We start from the raw sequence: 24,979 nt of genomic DNA, 5'->3' as shown, positions 1-24,979 counted from the left end.
AGTTGCTAAGCATCTGTTAATGTTAAATATCCTTGTTCCTATGTAATTGTGTAGATTTGTTGGTGATGCCTAACCAAATAAAATATAAATAAATAAAATAGAATATACGACACGTATTGTCCTCTGTTCCCTAATAGAGTAACAGGGTGCGTAACCAACGTGCAATCGTTAACGATCCGTGGCGAACGAAACGCAACTGTCACTGTCGCACTAGTGGGGAAGTGATAGAGAGAGATTACTACGATACGCTACGGAGCGTTAACGATTGGGACGTTGACTACGCGCCCTCTTGGTTTCCGTAACAAAATGCGACCTTTTATGTGATCGTTGAAAATGTACAGATGAACTTGCCAAGTAACGCCTTGTTATAAATAGTTGGAGTGTTGGCAAGAGACATGCCAAGTTTGTACAAAGGTCAGACTATCTATTGAATGTTTGAGAGCTTCCTCGATAATAAATAACCTTTTCTGGAAAGTAGTTTTATTGAAAATACATAATATATGACAGGCAATTGTATCATCAGTAAAGCTCGTAGGTATTTATTTACTTAATGGTAATATTTCCGACACCTGTGTTCTTTTCAACAACTTGTCCGGATTGACACGACTGAAGCCAAAATTACGATTTGTATTATACAGTGTGCAGTGTGGACAAAATGTATGGGCCGTGGAGGGAAAGTGCCTTAAAACCTTAAGTTAGGTCATTTTACTTAAAGTAAACATTATTTTATTTTTAAAAATAAACAAAACTGTATTACAAGTTTTTATTTAATTGGCTTGTCTCGCCCGGGAATCGAACCGACTAAAAATTCCAAAAAATAAACACGATATTTTATTCTACTAGTCGATACAGTTAATGTTAAAGATAACATTTCTCGACGAAACATTAGGAATGGACAACAGGAATATTTAGTACTTTTTTAGACAAGCGAAATAGAAAAAAAATCTTTGATTGCAGTTTTGTTTCTTTATAAAAAGAAAAGTATGTTTCCTTTAAGTAAAATGAGCTAAGGTTTTGAGGCACTTTCGCTCCAGGGCCCATAATTTTTTTTCCACCTGTATATAAGGGCCTTTCCATAATTGCACATGAAACATTAGGACCCTTATCTGATGGAAAGGTACAAATTACAAATTGACAAAATCCTCCCACCTGTCTCTGCGTGCCCTGCATCTCCCCCGGCATGTTCTGCGTGCTCAGCACCAGATGGCGCGCCATCAGGATGTAGAACAGCGCAATGACGGCCAGCGGCAGCGAGTAGTACACGAGGAAACGAAGCAGCACCATCATGGAGGGGTACGTCTCGCCCCAGTCCGGGGGGTACGGGTAGCATACCAGGAACTGTAAAAAAATATACTTTAAATGTGAAAATATGGAAAAATCGAATTTAAACTGTTAAAACTGAACATTAAATAATTTCACGGTTTAGACTCACTTGTTTTAGCAATACACGTTCGTCGTGAACGCTGCTCGCACTATTAGTGCTTGAGAAAGAAGACCTAGGCTCTCCGAAACATGTCGCGTGAGTGACTAAAACAAGTGAGTCTAAACCGTGAAATTATTTAATATGGAAAAAAATGGTGTGATGGGATAAACGCTGTCTTTAAGAGATTCTAAAATTGAATTAGGAGCGTAGTTGGAAAAGTGGGCTCTTGAGCGTTGCGAGTGTTTCGAGGAAAATTAATACTGACTGTAATACAATACAAATCAAATCTAAATATAAACTCAAATAAATCAAATCTAAATATATATTAAGTCCGCCATTTGCATTTTGTGCAATAAAGTTTAAATATGTAAACAAACGTTATTCAATATGTATCATGAAAAAATATCACTTAGAAGTTAACTTTATTAGCCAGCATAAGGAAACATCTCAAAATTTGCATTACATATCTTTGCCACTTGTAGATAAAATGCGGTCGTGCGGTAAAGTAGCACCATATGTAGGTAATGTAATAGTACATTACGATACAAGTGCGAAAAATAGGAAACACGCAACGAGTGCCTGTAAAAGTATAAGGAACTCTTCAATTAAACGACAAGATCGAGCAATGACTGAATGTTTATTTTAGACGCAGGTAGACCTTACAAAAAGCCAATGCGCTGCATACCCACATACATAATATGACATCTTCCCTTTTTCAAAAACAAAAAAAAGAGAAAAAAATTATTCTAGTCTCATGCACATGCATTTTTTTTTTGCATTTTAGATTTCGTATCAATATATTAACGACTTCTGAAATAAATTTAATTATTTTACAGTGTCTGTCAATAATAATAATATTAGTAATTGTACAATTTTAGTATTATTTAAAATATATAATCAGAATAAGGGCATGTTAGGTTACAAACTTATCTTTTATTTTATTCTTTCAAATGGAAAGACAGACACCTATTTTGCGACACAATACAATAAATCTTAATCAATTTCCTCATCATTCATTCATGTCTGCATTAATGACACAAAAAATATGTCACTATTTAGTATTCAAAATATACAATAATGAACTACTCTCTATAATTATTTTATGTTATCATTATCTACAGAAAAACTATGTTGCAAATTTAACATTATTAAGGATTCGTTTTTGTTTTTACGTAACAGGTCATTTGAAACTCGACTAAATTGGTAATCAAAAAGGTTTACATTGCTGTGACATCCATATTGACATGTGTACTTACTAAATCATCAATAGGTATATACATATAGAATAGAATTGCAGTTTTTGTTTACTACATGGTAATTAAGCTTTAGCTATAGACTAATTTCATGTTACGACCAATAAGTCATTCACATTCATGCATAATTTGTTTTGTGTAATAATAACATAGTATATTATATTTTGATTATTTTTGTACATAGAAGTTGTTTGGGATGCGTTTCCCGTCCTCCGTGGAGCATTGACATGTGTTGTTAGATCCAGTTACCCCATCTATCTGGAGCCCTCACTATCCTGCCGGAACGAGTAACAATATTATTACCATTGGTTGATACCGTGTTGTTTGCAGAGCGCGGGGTGGTGTCTACAGCGCTTGATAACGGGGCCGGCATTACGTCATCTAAATCAAAGAATAAGTCCATATCAGGCGAGTCATTTCTGTGCGGCGAGTCGCTTATAATATGCCTACGATTTCTTATTATTTCGTTACCGTTTACTAACTTAATTTTATAACTGCGTGGGCCTAAAACTTTAGATATGGTTCCAGATGACCAACCTTTTTTATTTGGATCCAATAAAACTTTAACTTTATCCGCTACTGATAAAATAGGTAAGTTTTTCGCGTTACGATCGTAATAATTTTTCTGTATGTGCTTTTTATAAAGTAACTTATCTTTTACGTGATATTGAATTTTTGGTTTTAAGAGCTTTGTACACATGGGAATTATACTTCTCATTTTTCTACTTTGGAGTAGTTGAGCTGGCGATGCTAAGTCATTGGATAAAGGCGTATTTAAATATTCTAGAAGGCCTAGCCTGTAATCAGTGCGATGTTCACTTGTTTTAATTATAATATTTTTTACAGTTTGAACTGTCCGTTCTATCTGGCCGTTAGACTGTGCATATCTCGGAGACGACATTTTATGAGTGAATTGCCATTCATCAGCAAACTTTTTGAAACTCAAGGACGTGAACTGTGGTCCTCCATCTGACATCACTACGCTAGGTATCCCTTGGCGACAAAAAATATCCTTAAGGGATGATATAACATAATCAGACGTTGTTGACAACAACTTAGTAATTTCTATAAACTTGCTGTGATAGTCGACTAACAATAAATAGTCAACCCCTTGTATCTGAAACAAGTCCACGCCTATTTTCACCCACGGTTCATCTGGAATTTCATGTGGAATCAATTCTTCCTTTTGATTATGTCTTCTATGCGACAAACAAATATTACAATTATTAATTAAATTATCTATCTCATTAGTGATGCATGGCCAAAACATGATTTCTCTCGCTCGTAATTTACATTTTTCCTTGCCCATGTGCCCTATATGTAGTTTTGTTAACATATCCTTTCTTAGGGACCTGGGTATAACTATCCTATCCCCTTTCCAAACTAACCCTTGTGCCACAGTTAACTCATCCCTATACGTCCAATAAGGCCTTAGTACGTCTACTAAATCTTTTCTATCATCCGGCCACCCTTTTAAAATACATTTTCTTAACTGCACAAGTTCGTCGTCAGTGTCAGTTTGTTTTTGTAACGCGACAAACTGGTGGTCGGTGAAGTGGCGGTCGGCGACCACGGCCAGCGCTCGCTCCACAGCGCACACCTCGTCGTGCAGCGCCTCGCGGCCGGCATGCTCAACGCTCGCGCTCAGCTCGTATGCGCGCGACAGCGTGTCTGCTATATACAGATGTTTACCCGGCTTATATACCAATTTGAATGTATAACGCTGCAACCTTAATAACATTCTTTGTAGGCGAGATGGCGAGTCTACTATAGGCTTTTTAATTATACTAATTAATGGTTTGTGATCGGTTTCGATCGTAATATCCGATCTTCCATATATGTACGGATAAAATCGCTCACATGCAAACAAACAAGCATACAACTCCTTTTCAATTTGAGCGTATCGTTGCTCCGTTTTGGTTAACGATTTGGAAGCATAGCATACGGGTAGGTTATGTTGCATGAGACAACAGCCAGGACCGCTTTTACTCGCATCTACTGAAATAGTTATTGGCTGATTCATGCTATAATACTGTAACACTGGTCTTTTCATCAAGCATTCTTTAAGATCATTAAAGCATTTACTCTGAGAGTCATCCCAATGCCATTCAACTTCCTTTTTCAATAACTCTCTTAATGGTTGAGTCTTATCTGATAAGTTGGGTATAAACGTCCCTACGTACGTAATAAGCCCTAAAAATCTTTCAATATCTTTCCTATTTACGGGTGTAGGCATATTTTTTATTGCTGTTATGTGCGAGTCATCCGGACTCAGACCGTCCTTTGTTATGCGATGTCCTAAGTACTTTATCTCTTCCAAGCCAAACCGACATTTATTTCTATTAAGCTTAAGGTTCACTTTCACGCACCTCTCCAACACATTTTTCAACCGCTGGTCATGCTCCTCCTTAGTGCGGCCGTACACCAATAAATCATCTATGTACATACATACCCCTTCAATATCATCAAAATTTTCATATATCTTTTTGTGAAACACTTCGGACGCAGAACAGATTCCATATGGCATTCTTAAAAATTTGTATCTTCCAAACGGCGTATTAAATGTACAATACCTACTAGTATCATCTAGCCGCACCTGCCAGAAACCTGAGCTCGCGTCAAGGGTACTAAAGTACCGTGCCCCTGACAAATTGGACACAATTTCATCGATGGTTGGAAGCCGAAAGTGTTCCCGTTTTATGGCATTATTTAGCTCCTTAGGATCCAAACAAATTCGCAAATCTCCGTTTGATTTTTTAACTACCGTTATACTACTAACCCAGTCCGAAGGTCCCTCAACTTTAGCAATTATATCCTGAGCCTCCATCTCTAACAACTTATTTTTGACCGCATCCTTTATCGCAAATGGTAATTTTCTCGGTGCATGAATTACCGGTACCGCATCTGATTTTAATTGAATTTTATACTCGCCAGGAAGACAACCTATCCCATTAAAAACATCACTGAATTCCTTTATAAAATCTGGAACATTATCATTGGACTGCTCCACAGACATAACTCGCCTAACCAAATTTAACTCTTTACACGCATACCGTCCTAGTATCGGCGCGGAATCTAAATCAACAATTTTAAACTCTAATACATATAAATCATTTTTGTATCTGACCCGTAAGAAAATCTTTCCTATGACGTTAATACCAGCACCCGAGTATTCAGTAAGTCTTGTATTTGTTTTTAACAAATCCTTACTCGAAATACCTGATTTTATCAAATAACTTTTGGGGAGTATGTTAACCTCTGCCCCCGTATCTAATTTAAAACTCACAGGTACATTATTTATTTTTAATTCCGTGTTCCACTCCTCACAACAGTCACAACATTTATTTTTAATATTATTTACCTGGTCCTCAGACTCTTCCACCACGTACACCCTGCACATCCTGGCAAAGTGATTCGGTCTGGAACATTTCATGCAGCTCCTGCCATACGCCGGACAGTCGTATTTTTTGTGAACGCCGCCGCACTGGCCGCACCGTCCTCCGCGATGCGCGTACGGCGCGCGGTGCTGAGCGCCGGCCGGGCCCGCAGCGCCCGACGCGCCAGCGCGCCCCGCGCCAGGCACCCATCCGCGCCCGCGCCATCCTCGTCCGGAACTCATACTACGACTCGATTTTGCCTCGACTTTCGCACCTGACCGATTCAACTCGAACACTTCTTTGTTAGCTACCGCACACACTTCGCTACCTTTTAACTCGCTAGTGCACTCTCGTTTAATGTCCTCCGAATACATTTTCGACACGATAGCAGCCCGACATATTTCTAATGCTTTGTTTAGCGTTAGGTCGTCCTCGCGTAGCAACCGCTCCCTAATCGCTGCACTCACGATTCCGCATACGAGTCTATCTTTTATTAATCCGTCGTTTAAGTCACCAAACTCGCATGATTGAGCCAATTTTCTCAATTCAAAGACGTACTGGTCTATGGACTCATGTTCACCTTGTTGACGAGTGAAAAACCGATGACGCTCGACCGTTACATTTTTTTTCGCTTTAAAATGATTGTCGACTTGACCTATTAAGGCCGCTAATGTTGTACTTTTCGTCTTACTTTGTTCTATTATCTCACGGCATTGTTCCCCTACGACGTGTAAAAATATGTTCATTTGTATTTCTTCCGTTTTCTTATTAAGTTCGCATGCCTTAACGTATATTTGAAAACCATTCTTCCACTTCTCCCAAGATTCACACAAACTGCCAAACGCCATATTGGTTACATTTTCCTCAAACTTAAACGGCAACGGGGGAGTGAGAACCGATTCCATCTTGGGTTATTTTTCCGAATTTTCTTACTATCTTAACTTCTTTGTCTTCCGCCTTCTATATAATGCACTTTTTAACACTTTTTTATCCCTTTAACCGGCTGCGCCATGTAAAAGTATAAGGAACTCTTCAATTAAACGACAAGATCGAGCAATGACTGAATGTTTATTTTAGACGCAGGTAGACCTTACAAAAAGCCAATGCGCTGCATACCCACATACATAATATGATAAATTAAAACACGACCGAAGGGAGTGTTTTAAGTCGACACAAGTTGCAAATTGACGCATGAAATCGTTTGAGGAAAACCGCCTCAATATCTTAGATGTCGTATGCCAACAACGTAAAGAGAGACCGAAGCTCTCTGACGCGTATACGTATAACGCGTCTGGCCAAATCTATTGTAACACCTGCAGTAGAGTCTTTAAGACCAAGTTCGGCCTGGGAAGCCACATTCGGGCCCATAAAAGGCGTAATCCATAAATTGCTGAGGTCGCCGTCATCGAAATCGACGAGGAGGACTGTATATATATATATATGTATAGTATACAGGGTGACCTTAGACCTTAACCATTGGACAAACCCTGAAATCCCACGTAGAGTTACTTCTTAGGAATGCTCTAACGTTAATAATTTTAATTAGAACAAAAGATAAAAAAATAAATTTTCAAACAATTAATTAAAATGATCGACAACAAAAAGAAACATACTGTATTAATCATTGGCAGTGTTTTTGACATTTTGTTCGAAAATGAGCGGCAATGATGACATTTGTCAAAAGTCAGAATCTTATTAATGTCATATTAAATAAAAAAGATAATCAATCTAAATACCCTAATGCATATGTCCATTTCGGCTTTGTCCAATGGCTAAGGACATATTGTGGTGAGATTTCAACGTAATAGGATAGGTTGGAATCTCGCATCATCTGTGTTTAATGTACCTCGTTTTTCTAGTCATACACCTAAATAACCAATGAAAACATACCATTTGACCTTTAACCAGAATCCAATCGGCAATAAAACTTTTATGAGCCCAAATGTTTGCAAATACGAGTTCTGCCCGAACCTTATTATCGTGGTCGTTAAATTAACACCTACTGCCATGTTAAAACAGTTAAAACTCCCAGATTGTGTTTTCTCAAGCGGTGTTTACTTGGCAGTCCAGATTTTCATTGGATAGACTTTTGGATAGATTAGAAGTGGAATGCACATGGAATGTTAACATTGTTTTAAAATAATAAACGAGTACAATTATGACCGTGACTGTTTCTTAAATACAATTTGTTTACTCCAAAATCAAGCAAAGTTACTATCCGGTATCCGGCCAGATAGTAGGTCACTATCCGGTATACGGCCGGATATTAAAATAAGGGCTAGATAAGTCAGGTACCGGATAGTAACCGAATATCCGGTGCATCCTAATATTTAGTGCCTAACTTTTGACAACATAAAATTTATACTTCGTTGGCTTATTTGTGCCATTTTCAACCAAAAGGGCACTTATTGTCGGTTGTCAATAAGGCGCTATTTACATATAGCTTCAATTCGAAATCAACCTTATCGACAAGCGACAATGTGGTACCGTTTGGTTGAAAACGTCACATTTGTTGACTCATTCCAGGATCACTGAATCTAGTCAGGTGTTAAATATTGCTCTGGACCCCAAGGGAAATTCTAGTCTGATAAATATGGAACATATATTACGAGCATAAATATTATTCTAGTCCGTCTAAGGTCCTAGCGCGAGCTATTTTTTTGGTACAACATCCTGTTTTATTATGAAAAGCTAGGTTATGTAATTTTTCTCTTGAAAACACGTGTATCATTATGGAAGAAAATTGGGTTAGCGTCGGGAAATAGATCATAATTACTTACTTTGTACAGAAGCCTCACTGTCTCTGTCTAACAAAATCTATCTTGACAGCTGTCGATAATCATGCGAGAGCTGTGAAGCATCGGTCGCTTTACACGTGTTCTTTCTTTTTTCTTACCGAGTTATTATTATAGTAAGTCAAACCAAATTGGCAGTAAATAAGAACAAAAAAAAAACTATACTTATCCTTTTCTTTCGGGTGCTAGTACTAGTGTAAGATAAAGATATTATGATATCTCTGTCTACGTTTGAAATGAGACAGTCCTTTGACACACTATATTTCATATAGACGTCACAGACAATATGCTGTATTAATATGTATCTTGCTCCATGCGTTGATGCTGGGCGGCAGCAAATCGTTTTGACAGATTTTTGTCATTCGCCGACGCTCTTAGCATTCGCCTGTGTGTCAACAAAACGCGATAAGTAGGTAAACAAAATATTAACTGAAAACAACTAAAACTATTTTATATTTTATTTTCTTTTGCGTGCGGATTTTTTGTTTGAAAATCATAGATTATGAAATGTGACCCATACACGGACACGTAGGTACCTAATTTTGTTATGAAACTAAGTTTGTTTCAAGGTAGGTAAATAAAGTTTAATGTCAAATACTTAATGTTTTTAATATTTTTTTGTTTACTTATTTAGAGTCAGACCTAGCTAACTCTGCAGCGATTTTCATAGCACAGAATAGATAGTGCGAGTATTTTAAACGTCATAATTTCATAGAAGTTTGACGTATAACATAACACTATTTACACTTTACGAAGTTGACAAAAAAAAAGAAACTTGGCATGGACGTAGAAGTAACATAATTATATCTATGTTTGATATTATTTTTCATAGCTAGGAATTATAATACAAATAAAATATATTTTATTTGTATTTATTATATCATGAACTGCCGGGCTAGCACATGATTGGCGCGACAGCATCTCGCCGCGAGATAGACTACCCGTCCCCCTTTAATTCATACAGTTAGTAAAAGACGGGTAGTCTATCTCGCGGCGAGATACTGTCGCGCCAATCATGTGCTAGGCCTACGGCCAATCATCCGATATAAAAAAATTAATTTGATTTTAAATGCATGCAAGTATCCTTTTTAGGGTTCCGTACCTCAAAAGGAAAAAACGGAACCCTTATAGGATCACTCGTGTGTCTGTCTGTCTGTCTGTCCGTCTGTCACAGCCTATTTTCTCCGACACTACTGGACCGATTAAGTTGAAACTTGGTACACGTATGTAAGGTTGTGACCCAAAGACGGACATGTAACGTAAACAAATTAATTTTATACATAGGGGCCACTTTTGGGGGGTAAATGAACAAATTAAAAAAAAATAGTTTTTCAAACTATATCGTGTTACATATCAAATGAAAGAGCTCATTGTGAGGATCTCATATATATTTTTTAGATAATTTTAGGATAAACAGCTTAGAAGTTATTCAAGAAAATAGGCAAAAAATAACCATTCCCCCCTTTATCTCCGAAACTGCTGTCTAAAATTTTGAAAAAAATACACTAAATAGATCTTTACCTATAGATTACAGGAAAACCTATTAGAAATGTGCAGTCAAGCGTGAGTCGGACTTAATTACTTAGTTTTTGATCCGACCCCTACGGGTTTTTTAAAGACATTTCACTCACGTTTCACATAAAAAATACATTGTTTAAATTGTGTAATGTACGGAACCCTTGGAACGCGAGTCCGACTCGCACTTGGCCGGTTTTTTATTTTATTTTATTCGAGTGACTATGTATTAATAATATTATGAAATAGAATATGCATTCAATTAAATAAATGAGGTTTGTAGGTAAAATATGCTATACCTTCTACGTCGTCAAATCTATGTAGGGATACTAGGGATTATCATCGCGACCAAAACGTCTTAAGCGCCGGCGTTTAATGGCGCTTACGACGTTACGAAAGAGGTGCGTTAAATCTCGGGGCCTAAACGTGTAAGCGCTGTGAAATTTTACGGCGCTTACGACGTTTTGGTCGCGTGGTTCACCCCCGCCCTAGGCTACAGGTTGCGTTGCGACACTTTCATTGACATGACGTCTCTATGTACTTATATGAAAAAATAATAATAACAAGCGTTTTTTCTAGGGTTGTCAATGTTGCTCGCTACCCATGTCACCTGGTGCCACTTTATTTCGTCTTTATAAAAGAATTCAGATTGAATAATTATATCGTAGATTTTTTATGGTAAGCATTTCATTTGTTCGAGTCATCTTTTGTGTTACCTCGTGTTAAAAGAGACCTAAGGGTTATTTTTTAAAAGTTTTAAAACTTATATTCAATTGCACCGCAACATGACGATATCGCTAATCGCCCTAAGGTACCAAGGTCCAGGGATGTGCGAAGAGCGTGTATCTCTTGGCTCATCGCGCGCATCTCCTCGCGGAAGAGCCGGAGCTCGGTGACCAGCAGCTGCGTGTCGGTGACGTGGGTCGAGTCCATCCCGTTATCGCGCGGGGTTGTGTTATGGGAGTTGCCGTAGGACACCTCCATGACCGAACTGTCACCCTCGGGCTCCACGGGGCTCATGACGACCTGACTCCGCGCACCCCTGCACATATTCACATTAGCGTGTCCGTGTGTCGAATTACCGCGTACGGGCGTGTTTGTGTTGTCCGTCCTGGGCTCCGCACTTCTGCACTCCACACACTTCCAGGAGTGTCTCTGGTCCGTTCCCATGCCGTCAAAAAAGTCCTCCGAAACATTCGCACAAATAAGCTCGTACAGTTTTTGGCAGTTGCAGCACTTCAAACATCTCCGGTCAGTTATTTTTGTAAAACATCCTGCGCAGCTTGCCATTGTAAGTTCGACCTGCACGCCCTTGGAATAAAGTTCAATTTCCAGTAAGTATCACTGACACACCTACAATGCGACGGCGCAGATACTAACAGCTGATTCGCTGTCAGCGGTCAGTTGACCCGCACAAATGATGTTAAAAAGTTAAAGTTGGTTCACTTAACACCGATTTTAAAACTGTGATTTCTTGCTGTTACAACATTTGCACACCATACAATTGTTTATTTTAGTAAGCACTGACACTAGGGCTAGTGTTTATATTGAATTGAGTTTAAAAAAACTACTTATTATTTGGTTTTTCAATAAATATCACGGAGCGAACGAAAAGTGCGTATGACAGTTGTGACGTACGTCACGTGACCCCAATAATATATATAATATATATAATACCCATAATACAATCATTCTTGTATATAGCTATTGGAGCTTTTGGCGCTGCAAATAGCACGGACATTAATGGATTCATTCATAAATCTGCCAGGCAATTTTGCGACTTAGTGTACATAAAATTGGATGCTGATAAGCAATAATGTGTCAACCCACAAAAACTCAAAAATGAGATATTAATACCATATTGTAGCTGGTCCGCTCGACTTCATTTTGCAAAAATGACCTTAGTGATTTGAAATTTATTAATATACCAAAAGAAGGAAAAAAGGTTTACACAAATCCGTTATCACGTGTTGTTTGTTTTGCATTAATGCGTTTAGTACCTCAACTTATTACAGTAATGGGGAGGACACATACTAAAATTTCAATAATGTCTTAAGAGAGGTTAACTCATTATTGCGGAAATCACATTCCATTAGTTCTGTTTTACCGGAAGCGCTTTGAAGGTAAATGTTGCTAAAAACTGTGTTTATAATATGCAATTTTACGAATTTTGTGCACAAATCTGTAAATTTTTGCAGTCTTCAAGTAGTAAATACTAATGCTGATCGAAATAAAGTATTTATAAAGCGTAATCACACTAGTTTTTACGGGTTTTTTTAATAAGGAAAGTTTGCCGAAAAAAAATTAAACAAAACCGCAAATTGCTGTAGTTTTTCTTAGCAATTCATTTTAAATGCCAAGTTCAGTAAAATAATGTTATTATTGTAATTATAATGATTTTAAATAACTAGTTAGACTTGAATCATTCTTGCAAATCGAAAAAAATCTCATATCAATGCATTATGAGGCTTGATTGATTATTGGAAAACAAAATATATATTACCTATATGTTAGCATTAAACAACAACACTTTATATGCTATAACATGTTGATTATAAGTTCAAAGGCACATTTACACAATTAGCAAAACTGTGACTGTGTGTGTGTGTGAATTAACATGTTCTTGAGAAAGTTTCACGTCATTATTCAATTCGCAATAAACAAAAAGGGGATTATTGCGACAAATTTAAATTGATTTCGAATATTATATTTATAAATCACTAGTATTCATTGTATTTAAACTGTCAAATACAAAAGTTTAAACAAAATCTTATATTTTTAGAAGAAACACTCAAAAACCACGAAAAAAATTTTAGACGCCATTTTCTCAAAATGGTGCTTATGTGGGTTAACACATTATTGCTTATCAGCATCCAAATATAAGATGATATTACCTGTGTAGTAGGATTGACGACAAAGGTCCTCACATACGAGCCCACATAAGCCGGTGTTGCGAGCAGCGCTGCCAGCAACCAGATACCGATCGCTGTGGCCACCGTCAGTCTGGTAGCACGTTTACTACCACCTGTAACAAATAAAAGAAACAATGAAATAAAACGATTTTTTAAGTAAAACTTCTTTAGGCGCGACTAGAGGGTCTCAGATTTTTTTCTGACGGAGGCAACGCTTAGTAGTGACACACGCACAATAGGACACACGTTAAAGTGCCAACATAGCGATAAACGTTATCATCAAAGAAGTTTTACTTCAATCGCGCGTAAAGATTACACGCACACACGTGGCCTAAATCAGCGTTGTTTTGAGAAACGATCGGCTGAGCCCGTTACAATTGACAGGCGTTTGTGTTGTGGTATCAAATGAAATGAAAAATCTTAATTTCAGGCAACTAGTGGCCAATAAATAAATACCTTAAAACTGGCAAACTTAATATTAAAAAAAAATGTTAAAACTCGAGATCATAAAACAATGCAATGCATTAATCACGCAACACTGCAATGTTATGGAGCCGAACCGCCGGGACATGGAGACTATATAAAGGAGCCAAATCTCTATGTATGAAAAGTGTCCATCAAAAAACAGTAATTAGGCGGCGCCACCATACACCGAAATACTACTAAAAACAACCTACGTAATTTGGTCGGGTTATTTGTTGCCTTATATGGTTCATGTTATACTCATGTCCCAGAGCCTAACTAGCGCCACCGGAGAGATTAGGAACTATTATTTAAAGCTGAAAGCGGTCACTTTTGCAACAATTCTGCCATAATAGATTGGCATCCTTTCTATACCATCCATACGCCGGGACTTGAAATCCTTCAGCCAAAACTCCTCCTCGGTGAAGGTCGCTATAGACGTTCAGTCGGAACCAGAACGCTTACCACAAAATCCGGATCCCGGGGATTCCTCGTTTTAATATTTCATTCATTAGCTATCGTCAATTACATACATTTCAATGAAGCGTTGGCCTAGCGGTAAACAGCCTGCGACTTTCAATCCGGAGTTCGCGGCTCGGACCCCGTTTGAACCCCGGCTCGTATAATGAGTTTTTCGGAACTTATGTACGAAATATCATTTTGATATTTACTAGCGCCTTTTCGGTGAAGCAAAATATCGCGAGGAAACCGGACTAATCCCAAAAGTCTAGTTTATTGGGATTAGTCCTTCAACGAAAAGCAACTGGTACCTAAATACGGAATTATATTTTACAGAAGTCTCGAGAATCATTGGAACGAGACGGGATATTTCGATATTGCAGGGAATCTACAGCGAAGCTCCTACATTTTTTTTAGTATTTTTTTTAAGTACTTAATAGTTGCAGCTGTATTTATATAGTATACAAACAGTGTTTTCAAAGTGCATGTATTACATGATCAATTTGTCAGATATGCATTATTTTATTGGAATTAGAAATTACAGCACATTCGCAATTTTGCATCTCCATATATTTACAATAGCAAATAATAATACTGTGGCGAAGAAGATTTTTCAACACAGTAAACTCACGAAAGTACCACTTTTGCAAATTAAAAATCCTTTTAATATATTTGAACCGAGGTAAAGTTACGGAAATGAAAGTTTCGTGTGTTTACTGTGGTGTATGTGAATGCCTTCCTGTTCATTTGTTTGTATTCAGAAATTGAGTTGCGAATCTGTATTTATTTTTGATTTCAACAAGAATATTTTGTATAATATTATATCGATTCATCGCGAAATACTTACATCCAGCATATTTCTCCATCCCAGCCCATCACCTTGATCATCTTGTTTCTTATGGAGACGCAGATATCCTGCCCGGCGGACATTGCATACCTATTATTCCCCGGCTATACACTTGAACACAATTCATGAGACACGCCGGTGTATGTCCGGCAGGATGTCTGCTGTCGCCGCCTTGATGCCCATGAAGACAGGGACCAGTCAGTTCTGTGATGCGCGTGGACTACAGCAGCCACACTCACGTCTTCGCGTGCCTGTTTAAGGCTCATAGCGAAAACACAGAGACGACCTGGCTCGTAGAGCACCTACAATTGATGGCTGACAAACTTCTTGAGCAGTACCGTTCCGCGGAGCTGGTGATTTTGGGGGATTTGAATGCGAATTGAGTGGCTTGGTTCCCGGTCCGCCGGCCGACCACGCAGGAAGGTCTGCTCACGAATTTTCTCTGGCCTATGGACTCTCGCAACTGGTGGCCCAGACGGCATACCAGCAGTTGTGCTCAGCAGTGTGCTCCTGAGTTGTGTCCCGTGTCAGCGCGTCTTTTAAAAGATAGAAGTCTAAAAATTGGTCACATTGTGCATTGTCAAATTTGGTACAGATTTGCATCAAAAACTCAATTTTGTCAAAGCGTGGGGGCGACGATACGACCGACGGTTTTCGCACTATAAAATCCTCTCTCCAAAATAAAACCACCCTAAACGTTTTAAAACTTATAGAGGAGTTAGCTAACCAGATTTCCGATATAAAAGTTTTCGTCCGTGCCAAAGCATAATAGATTCCATATTCGTAGTTTGCTACCTGGATTCGACACCTGATGCGCGATCAATATAACAGAATTTTAATATTAAGGCATTTGGTCCAGTGAATTTCTGAATCGGTTCGTTAGGCCGTGACAAAACGGCGGAGAAAAAATACAATTTCCGCAGTCAACAAAATAAAATGAATGTTAAGATATATATTGGACTGCCTTTTTATGGTAACGGAATGAGGTTTCAGTGTTTTTTTCCAGTTTTATCGACCGTTCGCCATTCTTTAGTAAAACCCGGCAATAAATTTCATCGTGGCTGTTTGTAAAGCTCATCTATCACTTTAAATACTAAAACTAAAAGCAACTAGGTACCGAAAAACGTCATGCTCTACGCTACGAGCACACTTTTGACATTGGCGTAATCATCATGGAAGCCATAAAAAAAAACCGGCCAAGTGCGAGTCGGACTCGCGTTTTAAGGATTCCGTACATCACACAACAACACCACATTTCACATAAACCATTGTTGCGCTGTGACTCACGCTTGACAGTATATTTCTAATAGGTTTTCCTGACATCTTTAGGTAAAGGTTTCATCAAAATTGTACACCAGTAGTTTCGGAGATGAAGGGGGAATGGTCATTTTATGCCTATTTTCTTGAATAACTTCTAAACTGCTTATCCTAAAATTATAAAAAAATACATATTAGAGATTCTCACAATAAGCTCTTTCATTTGATATGTAACACAATATAGTTTGGAAAACTATATTGTGGCATTGTGTGGCATTTATCTGACTGCCGTATAGAAATATTTTCTATTATGTCAATACCTACTCAGGATGGAAAAGCGTTCGTCGATTATCGTCTTAAGTAAGTGAATAATTCTTGTAGCAAATGGCAACACAATTTTCTCATTTATCCTCATTTGTTTGCACCTATCGCATTAATTACGGTTGCCCTCTAGCCGTCCATTGAACCTCGTACAATTCTTATTTGTGCTACTAATAGACAAACAGCGCTGAATTAGCGACCAATTCCGGTAATTTTATAGGGATTTCTTAGCTTTTACATCGTTCAAGACTAACAAGGAGATCATAATTTATTCGTATTTATTGCTCCGTAGCTCTGTTTAGACAAATATAAACTACTGGGTTGATATTTCCTTCACTTCCATAATATATCGCCTCACCATTGTTTCAATCAGCCTTATAATAACCGCGTGTTGCCTGCTTTACATCGTATAGAGGTACATTTATGTCTGCCTAATAACCCTGAGAAACTTGTGACAGTAGAGTTGCCTTGTCGCATTGCACAGTCAGCAAAACTATTAGTTTAGCACCCTTGCATACAAATATGTATATGCAGGGTTGCTAAACTGATAGTCTGATTGACTGTACTTGTACTGATAGCAGGGATATGTATGCATGGTTAGACCCTCCCCCAGTTAGGTCCTACAATTCCTTATCCTCAATTGCTTAAGGTTTTTGCCTTTGTCAATATTTTCTTCTTGATAATTTCTTAAACTAAAGTTAGTTTTCGTACCTGCATACGTGAATATTAATATATTAATATTTCGTGAGTTAACCCATCAGCTTCAAAGCCTTCAAAGCATCAACCTCCACAGCCACATAGCCCATACAAGTTATTCCGCTAATACGCAAGATCTGCCAAGAACCGCGGGCGCGGAACTTATTTAGATGAATTTAAAAGTGGAATAATTACTAACCAATTAACACATCAGCTTCAAAGCCTTCAAAGCATCAACCTCCACAGCCACATAGCCCATACAAGTTATTCCGCTAATACTGAGAAACGCAAGATCTGCCTAGAACCGCGGGCGCGGAACTTATTGAGATGAAATTTGGTAAGTATGGATAGTTTGAGGCTCGGGAAAAGATATGTCTACAACTAATACGTCCTCCCAGTAATAACCTACGCATGCGAGACACGGACGTTGACTGTCGGAAGGGTCCGCCAGCTAAAAGTGGCACAGAGCTATGGAGCGCGCGATGCTCGGGATCTCCCTCTGCGAGACAGAATTCGGAATGAGGACATTCGCCAACGCAAGAAAGTTACCGACATCGCCAAAAGAATTGCGCAACTGAAGTGGGAATGGGCCGACCATATCTGTCGCAGGGATGACGACCGATGGGGCCAGCGAGTACTGTTCTGGAGACCTCGACTGTGGGAAGCCGAAGTGACGGTAAACCACGAGCCAGATGGTCAAACGACATTAGAAAGACGGCAGGGCCGACCTGGCATAGAACCGCCGCATTCAGAACAACATGGAAATCCATGAACGAGGTATATGCTCAGCAGTGGACGCCAATATACTGAGAAGAAGAAGGAGAATTACAGAGATACAATTTCAATGAGCTTCCTAAATTTAGGGATGTTATTATTCACAACGACGGGACTTAATAGCGTAAAATAAGTTTTAAATTTACCCCCGACGTTTCAATCAAAAAACAATCGGCAATCGTTTCAATCGGCGTTTGATCGAATATAGTGAGTGTTGTGTGACATCCCGGTGACATCCCTAGTGCGCAAAACGTTCAAGTTAATAAACAAGACCAAGTGCGGGTAGTTTGAAAAACTCGCGCGCCTAGAAGATGTTGATGTCAACTTGGGCCAGTCTTCTCCGAGACCACGGGGACAACGCCGTCCTCGAAACGTCGGGGGTAAATTTAAAACTTATTTTACGCGATTAAGTCCCGTCGTTGTGAATAATAATGAGTAAAAATCGTGAAAGATTAAATCAGTGTTTAGGGATGTTGTTTCCAGAGTTAAATATCACAGAGTATATTATTGCCTCAGGTAGGTCTAAGCTTATTAAAACACTAATGAGCTTTTGTCCCAAAAACCTAATCTCACCTAAGCAAACTAAACTCCATCTAAAAATACATTTTGCTCATTACAGTCGACGGTAACAAACAACGAAACAACACAACGAAACAAACCGAAACAAAACACAAAACAAGCCGTTTTCCATTGACGACGACAGAAGGACACCAGGCTTAATTAATTATGGTAATGGTATCTCGTACAAAGGTGTACTCTAATCATGTTGTGATGTTTTGAGTGGTGAGGCCGGATTTGATTTTGATAGAAGGATTAGCTTATAAGACACAATCTTTATGGGCCTGCTACACAATTCCTAATTATGTACAGTTACATACAATTGAGACTAAACTTATAAAATATAAAATAACCTTTAAAAAAAACTGACTTCATAAATCAGTGTCATATTTTTTTTATCCTGTTTAAAATCGGTTTTTTTTTCTCAAATTGTGGAATAAATGTGAGAGTACAAAAGGCTTAATTAATTATGGCAATGATATCTCCTACAGTCACCTGCAAAAATGTGTGACGCGCATTTATTGCGCTACAAATAAGAGCGTGTCAGATATTTTTGCGGCCTTCGTTGTGTAACATATTAATTCAAGTTAACTATACAAAGATGTGCCTCTAACCATGTTGTGATGTTTCGAATGGTGAGGTGGTTTTGATCGAAGAATTGACTTACATAGTTAAGAATTAGCTTTAAGTTTTTTGGTTGGGGACCGAAAATCAGCGGTCTCGCTGAGTCTGATCCATTTTACTGCACGAATATTTTTAAATTCTACCCGATTTTTATTGTACTTGCAATTAATTGTTTTTGTGTTGGTAAATAAATATCTTGTTATTTTATTTTTTATTATACATATTACAACCAAAAATATCAATATATACCAGATATATTCTAGAGGCCGTGAGTTCAAGTCTATATTTTTTGTTTATGTTAATGAGTTACCTCACATTATTACTTAGGTACTTGTTTGCTGTATTGGCGGAACTCCCCTGCCCCGTCGAATTGGATGTGTTGACGTTGACACACATGTCAATGCCCACTGTTTGCTGATTGGATGGCCCATTTAATTTCGTTTCATCCAAAATTAGTTGTTACTAGGCTTTATTATTTCAAGGGACCAAGAGTAATACGAGCATGTGCCTAAAGTGATCACAGTACAGTATGAACTAGCGACCCGCCCTGGCTTCGCAAGGGTAACCTTAACAAATAATACACTTAAACCTTCCTCAAGAATCACTCTATGGTGAGGTGAGGTGAAAATGAAAACCGCACGAAAATCCGTTCAGTAGTTTTTGAGATTATCGCGCACGCCTTCAAAAACTATATGTTATCACCCGGATGGTTATTAATTTGCTTATTATAAGGTTTTAATTACTTTTTGGCAGAAATTCGCTTTACGACGAGATAGGGACTGGACAAGGATACGGGTGGGGTACGTTAAAAATATTTTGGGCTTTTCAATGGGTTGTTTTTTTTGGACGCGGTTCCTTTTTAAAAAAAAAAAGAAATGAAATTCTTTTTATTTTTTTATTTTTTTTGGGTTTTTCAGTGGGTTGGTTTTTTGACGGCGTTTCCCTTTTTTTTTTCAAGAAAGAAATTAAGTTTTTTTTTGTTTTGTTTTTTTTTTTGGGTTTTTCAGTGGGTTGGTTTTTTGACGGCGTTTCCCTTTTTTTTAAAGAAATGAAATTAAGTTTTTTTTTTGGTTTAGTTATTTGTTTTGTCTTTCCTTCGTTTGATGGCCTAAAGACAGTTACGCAGTTGTTGCGATCTGAAAATACCTTGTATATTGAAAGTGGAAGCCATGTAAAGGCAACAGATCGATGTACGACAAAAGTGTACTCTATTTTTGCATCGGTAAAATGAAGTGTAGGTAAACATTCCCTGTATATTGAAATTGTGAGGCAGCATAGATAAAACGTTCTAGTTTCGCAATGTGACGACAGGAGCACTTCAAAGTAATGCACAGAGTACATTTAAGTGTTGGATGTCGTTGCTTATCATTGTGACGTTTAGATTGCGGTCTTATCTATACGGGATGTTAAATTAAAATTATAGCTAAATTTTTTCTTAGGTACTACGAGACCTGCTTCGGAGATAAGAGTTACCTATTTAACAAGTGTATGCTTTATAAAGGCAATGTAATCGACTGTATTTAAAAAAGTTAGTTCATGTTCAGGTTTTCAGTAGTTAAAAAGCGGACAAGTGCCAGTCGGACTCGCCCACCGAGGGTTCCGTACTTTTTAGTATTTGTTATTATAGCGGCAACAGAAGTACATCATCTGTGAAAATTTCAACTGTATAGCTATCACGGTTCATGAGATACAGCCTGGTGACAGACAGACAAACAGACAGCCAGACAAACAGACAGACGGACAGACAGACAGACGGACAGACGGACAGTGGAGTCGTAGTAATAGGGTCCCGTTTTTACCCTTTGGGTAAGGAACCCCAAAAATGACACATTTTTGTTATACTCATAAACATTGGCGTGTGATTTTGCAAACAATTATGACCATTCACAAATTGTCAGCAATTATTATGGCGACATAACACATACGTACGTCAGTAGATAAGAGTAAAAAAGATAACTGATAACCAAATTTAAAATACCGGTACTGAATTACTGATGAGAGATGCGCTGCAAGATTAGATAATATCAAACTGATATCAAAAACACTCTAAAACCTTTCGTTAGAAAAATACTAGCTGCGCAGCAATGTAGGTATCTAGGGTCCCCTAGACCCATATAGTGGGAAGATTTGCTGACTATGGATGAGGTCTTGGTGGCTCAGTTGGCAGAGCGCTGGAGTATCTATCCAGAGGCCGTGAGTTCAAGTCTCACCTAAGGCAGTAATTTTTCCACTTTTAAATTTATTCTAAGCTTAATAGCATCGATCGCAGACGTTTCTGCTTGTTAATAATTAATTTAGAATGGGTAGCACATCGTAACTGGTGAATTTCCAATATGACTTGGAACTCCGGTGGCCGTTTAAGAAGTGTAACACTCTTACGGTAGATGTCGCTAGGGTCCCCTAGACCCATATAGTGGGAAGATTTGCTGACTATGGATGAGGTCTTGGTGGCTCAGTTGGCAGAGCGCTGGAGTATCTATCCAGAGGCCGTGAGTTCAAGTCTCACCTAAGGCAGTAATTTTTCCACTTTTAAATTTATTCTAAGCATAATAGCATCGATCGCAGACGTTTCTGCTTGTTAATAATTAATGTAGGTATGCTGCAGAAAACTGGCGAAATATTTTAAATCAAATATTAAAACTCTTCAAGTAGTTCAGATACTGTTAAATAATATGCACGAACGAAAGTTTATCCAATATTACTTTAACTTTTCTGCCAAAGTTATAAATCTTGATAAATTAGGTTTTGACTACAATGTCAGTAAGAATCTAGTTAACAAAGTCTACGCCATTTCAGTTAATTTTTGAACATAACATATTAGAGGTTTGTACAGTTTGTGCCTATTCAAAAGCTAATCTAGTGGAGGTCGCGCTCGAACTCAAATACTCGTAATGTACCCCCTCCTTGCGTCGTATTCCTCAGTATTGAGGGTCGTGACCTCCCTTTTGTATCACTTTCTCTCTTACGATCTAAATATTCGTAATATAGGTTTTGTAAATCCGCAAACGGCGATGTCACTATCCTCTGTTTGAGAAAATGAGTACGTTCCAATGGCGATAGGGGCATAGTTTTAACTAACATAAAGCGAACTTTTTTCACTCCGCCAGCCCAAACCGAAAAGTTCTTTTAGGTATAATATCTACATATTACTTATAGTTCATATCCAAATCCAAGACAGTAAAAATTATTTACAAACAGTACACGGAATCCCCGAATACCCAGACAGAGCGTATTGTGTAAGAGGGACAGCGTGATTTTTTATTATTATAATGTGACGTTTCTAATCAAAAGGCACCACATTGTCGCGTACCACAAAAACGAAAATTGCTTGTATCTTTATACGAAAAACCTGTCGGAGCGTCCTTATGGCAAGCGACAATGTGGTACCTTTTACTGTTAGAAGTATTAGAACAAATTAAATTATTTACAGAAAATACTTTAATTTGTTTTTATTTTTAAGTAGAAACACTACTATATAAATTATAAACTGAAATAAATGTCATATACTAAGAAAAAATGACCAAGGCCTCCAGTGCCCCAGGCAGGAATCGAACCAGCGTCCTCTGCCATTCGGCCACTGGGCCACAGCGGCATAGGTCGAAATTTTCCAAGTATATGCACTTGTTACTGAAGGTTACGATTCCAGCCTGGGGCACTGGAGGCCTTGGTAATTTTTTCTTAGTATATGACATTTATTTCAGTGGTACCTTTTGCTTGAAAACGACTCGTATATCTCCTAATGTGTAACAAGAATGGCACGATTCCGTGTACTGCTGCTTGTAAATTGTCTTTATTGTGGATTTAGATACCTACTAAACCTACTCGTAAAATTCTAATCAAACATCACTAGTAAGATCGTTTCTTTATTAATTATATCCAGGAAATTGACAGTGATCTTGTTCGTTTCGCGCAGCATTCAGCACGCAGCAATGCTGCGCAGAAATGCTGTTACAACCTTAGAAGTGGAATGTATGTATGTTTGTATGTATGTATGTATGTATGTATGTATGTAAACACTTTATTGTACCTATAAAGACAGATTACAAACACAATAAAAACAAAATATATGTACACAATGTAACCTGAATGCTGCTCCAGATGCTATGCAATGTTTGATTTGAAAATGTCAAAGTTGTAATTTAATCAGCAGCTGCCAATATTCGCAATTCAAATGTGCACTGCAGAATGCGACTGGGACTGCATATGTGGCGCGTTTTCATCGAATATTGGCCCGAAATAATCTGGCCGATGTTTCGAATGGATCAATTAGTGACGTTTTAATGATGGTTTACGTTTCGAGCGTAGAATGTATGAATCAAAGTATGCAAAAGGGAAGTAATAAGCCATCACGTAAATGAACATTTCATGAGTGCGAAAGAGGCAGACTAATACAAATGAAAACTAAGACATTGCCACACTTTGTTATTGCAAATGCTATGCGGAGTAAGCTTGGTTAGAATCCAGAAAGCGACCTTGCCGACAAAATGTAAGATGCGAGACGGTCACGTCAAGATGAGGCCACCCGAATATAGGTAGTCAGGAATAAGTCTCCTAATTGCCAATCACGTGAGTTGCCCGAGTCACGCATTAATTAGGTTAGGTATTAAATCGATACACTTTTCAGCGACACATAGATAAAATATCTCCTTCATAATTATAATTAATTAATAATAATTATAATTACAAAGGCTTTATAATAACGTAATTTTCCTCCTAGTTCCCATTGGGGCACCGTATTTTCCGCCACTGGGATCGGAAAATATATAGTGATAAAAGTAACGACGGCACATTTTATTTCTGACCTAGACCTGATATGTTTTCGATACCCATTAAAACAATTCGATTACCTACTTTTTACAAGCTTTTATTTAACATGCTCTGTTACTATAGTTGGTCAAGCAAATCTTGTCAGTAGAAAAAGGCGCGAAATTCAAATTTTCTATGGGACGAAATCCCTTCGCGCCTACATTTTTTAAATTTGCCGCATCTTTCTACTGACCAGTTTTGCTTGACCAACTATATCTATATATGTATGTTAATTAGTTAGTGTGGGTCAAATCATGATTTCCAAATGAGCTGAAATTTTGCATACATTTGTAAATCGGATGGCAATGCAATATTATGATGAAATGGAGCTGATCTGATGATAGAAACAGGAGGTGGCCATGGGAACTGTATGATATAACAACGCATAATTGTGTTTGCGATAAAAGCTTTTTTTATGTCAAGTGGCAGTTCAACATTAATTATATCATTTTTTTTATCATCGTTACTCAAGGCTATCACTTAGGATTAGGTGTCATAACCTGTCTCGGTACCTACCTTCCTAAAGTTAATTTAATTACTTTGTTATTATTATGAGTCCGTAAGTCATTATTTTTCTATGTATGGAGGGATATTATGTTGCCGAAGAAAAGTTACCTACTTAAGACTTACTTCATAATTACTGTACCTCTTTTCCTAAAAATTGCCAGGAATTTTATCCAAAAACTAAGTGAAGTCAGCAAGCATATTGACAGCCTAACTAAATATGTCAATACTGGAGTTGGAGAAAAAGCATTTTAATATTTTTGTTAACCTGTTGTTTTCTGTAACCTATGTCACACATTGTTCATTTCATTATACAGGATATCCCTAGCCATTGGACAAAGCCGAAATGTACATATGTATTGTATTTGGGTATTTAGAACCAGTATACAAAGTATC

General features: G+C 37.9%; 1 protein-coding gene across 1 annotated transcript in view; it reads right to left on the bottom strand.

The window, feature by feature from the left end:
* The window catches only part of LOC134746490 (neuropeptide CCHamide-1 receptor-like), a 167,094-nt gene that overhangs the window by 27,468 nt on the left and 114,647 nt on the right, over window positions 1-24,979 (bottom strand). The window contains exons 4-5 of the mRNA XM_063680896.1: window positions 13,258-13,388; window positions 1,150-1,338 (exon numbers count right to left, since the gene is read on the bottom strand). Coding sequence (XP_063536966.1) covers window positions 1,150-1,338; window positions 13,258-13,388 — 320 coding nt within the window. The remainder of the gene's footprint in view (window positions 1-1,149; window positions 1,339-13,257; window positions 13,389-24,979) is intronic.

The sequence above is a fragment of the Cydia strobilella genome, chromosome 13 (assembly GCF_947568885.1).
Source record: "Cydia strobilella chromosome 13, ilCydStro3.1, whole genome shotgun sequence".
NCBI lineage: Eukaryota > Metazoa > Arthropoda > Insecta > Lepidoptera > Tortricidae > Cydia > Cydia strobilella.
Note: the sequence above shows the minus strand (reverse complement) of the source record. Positions and strands in the feature narration are given on the sequence as shown.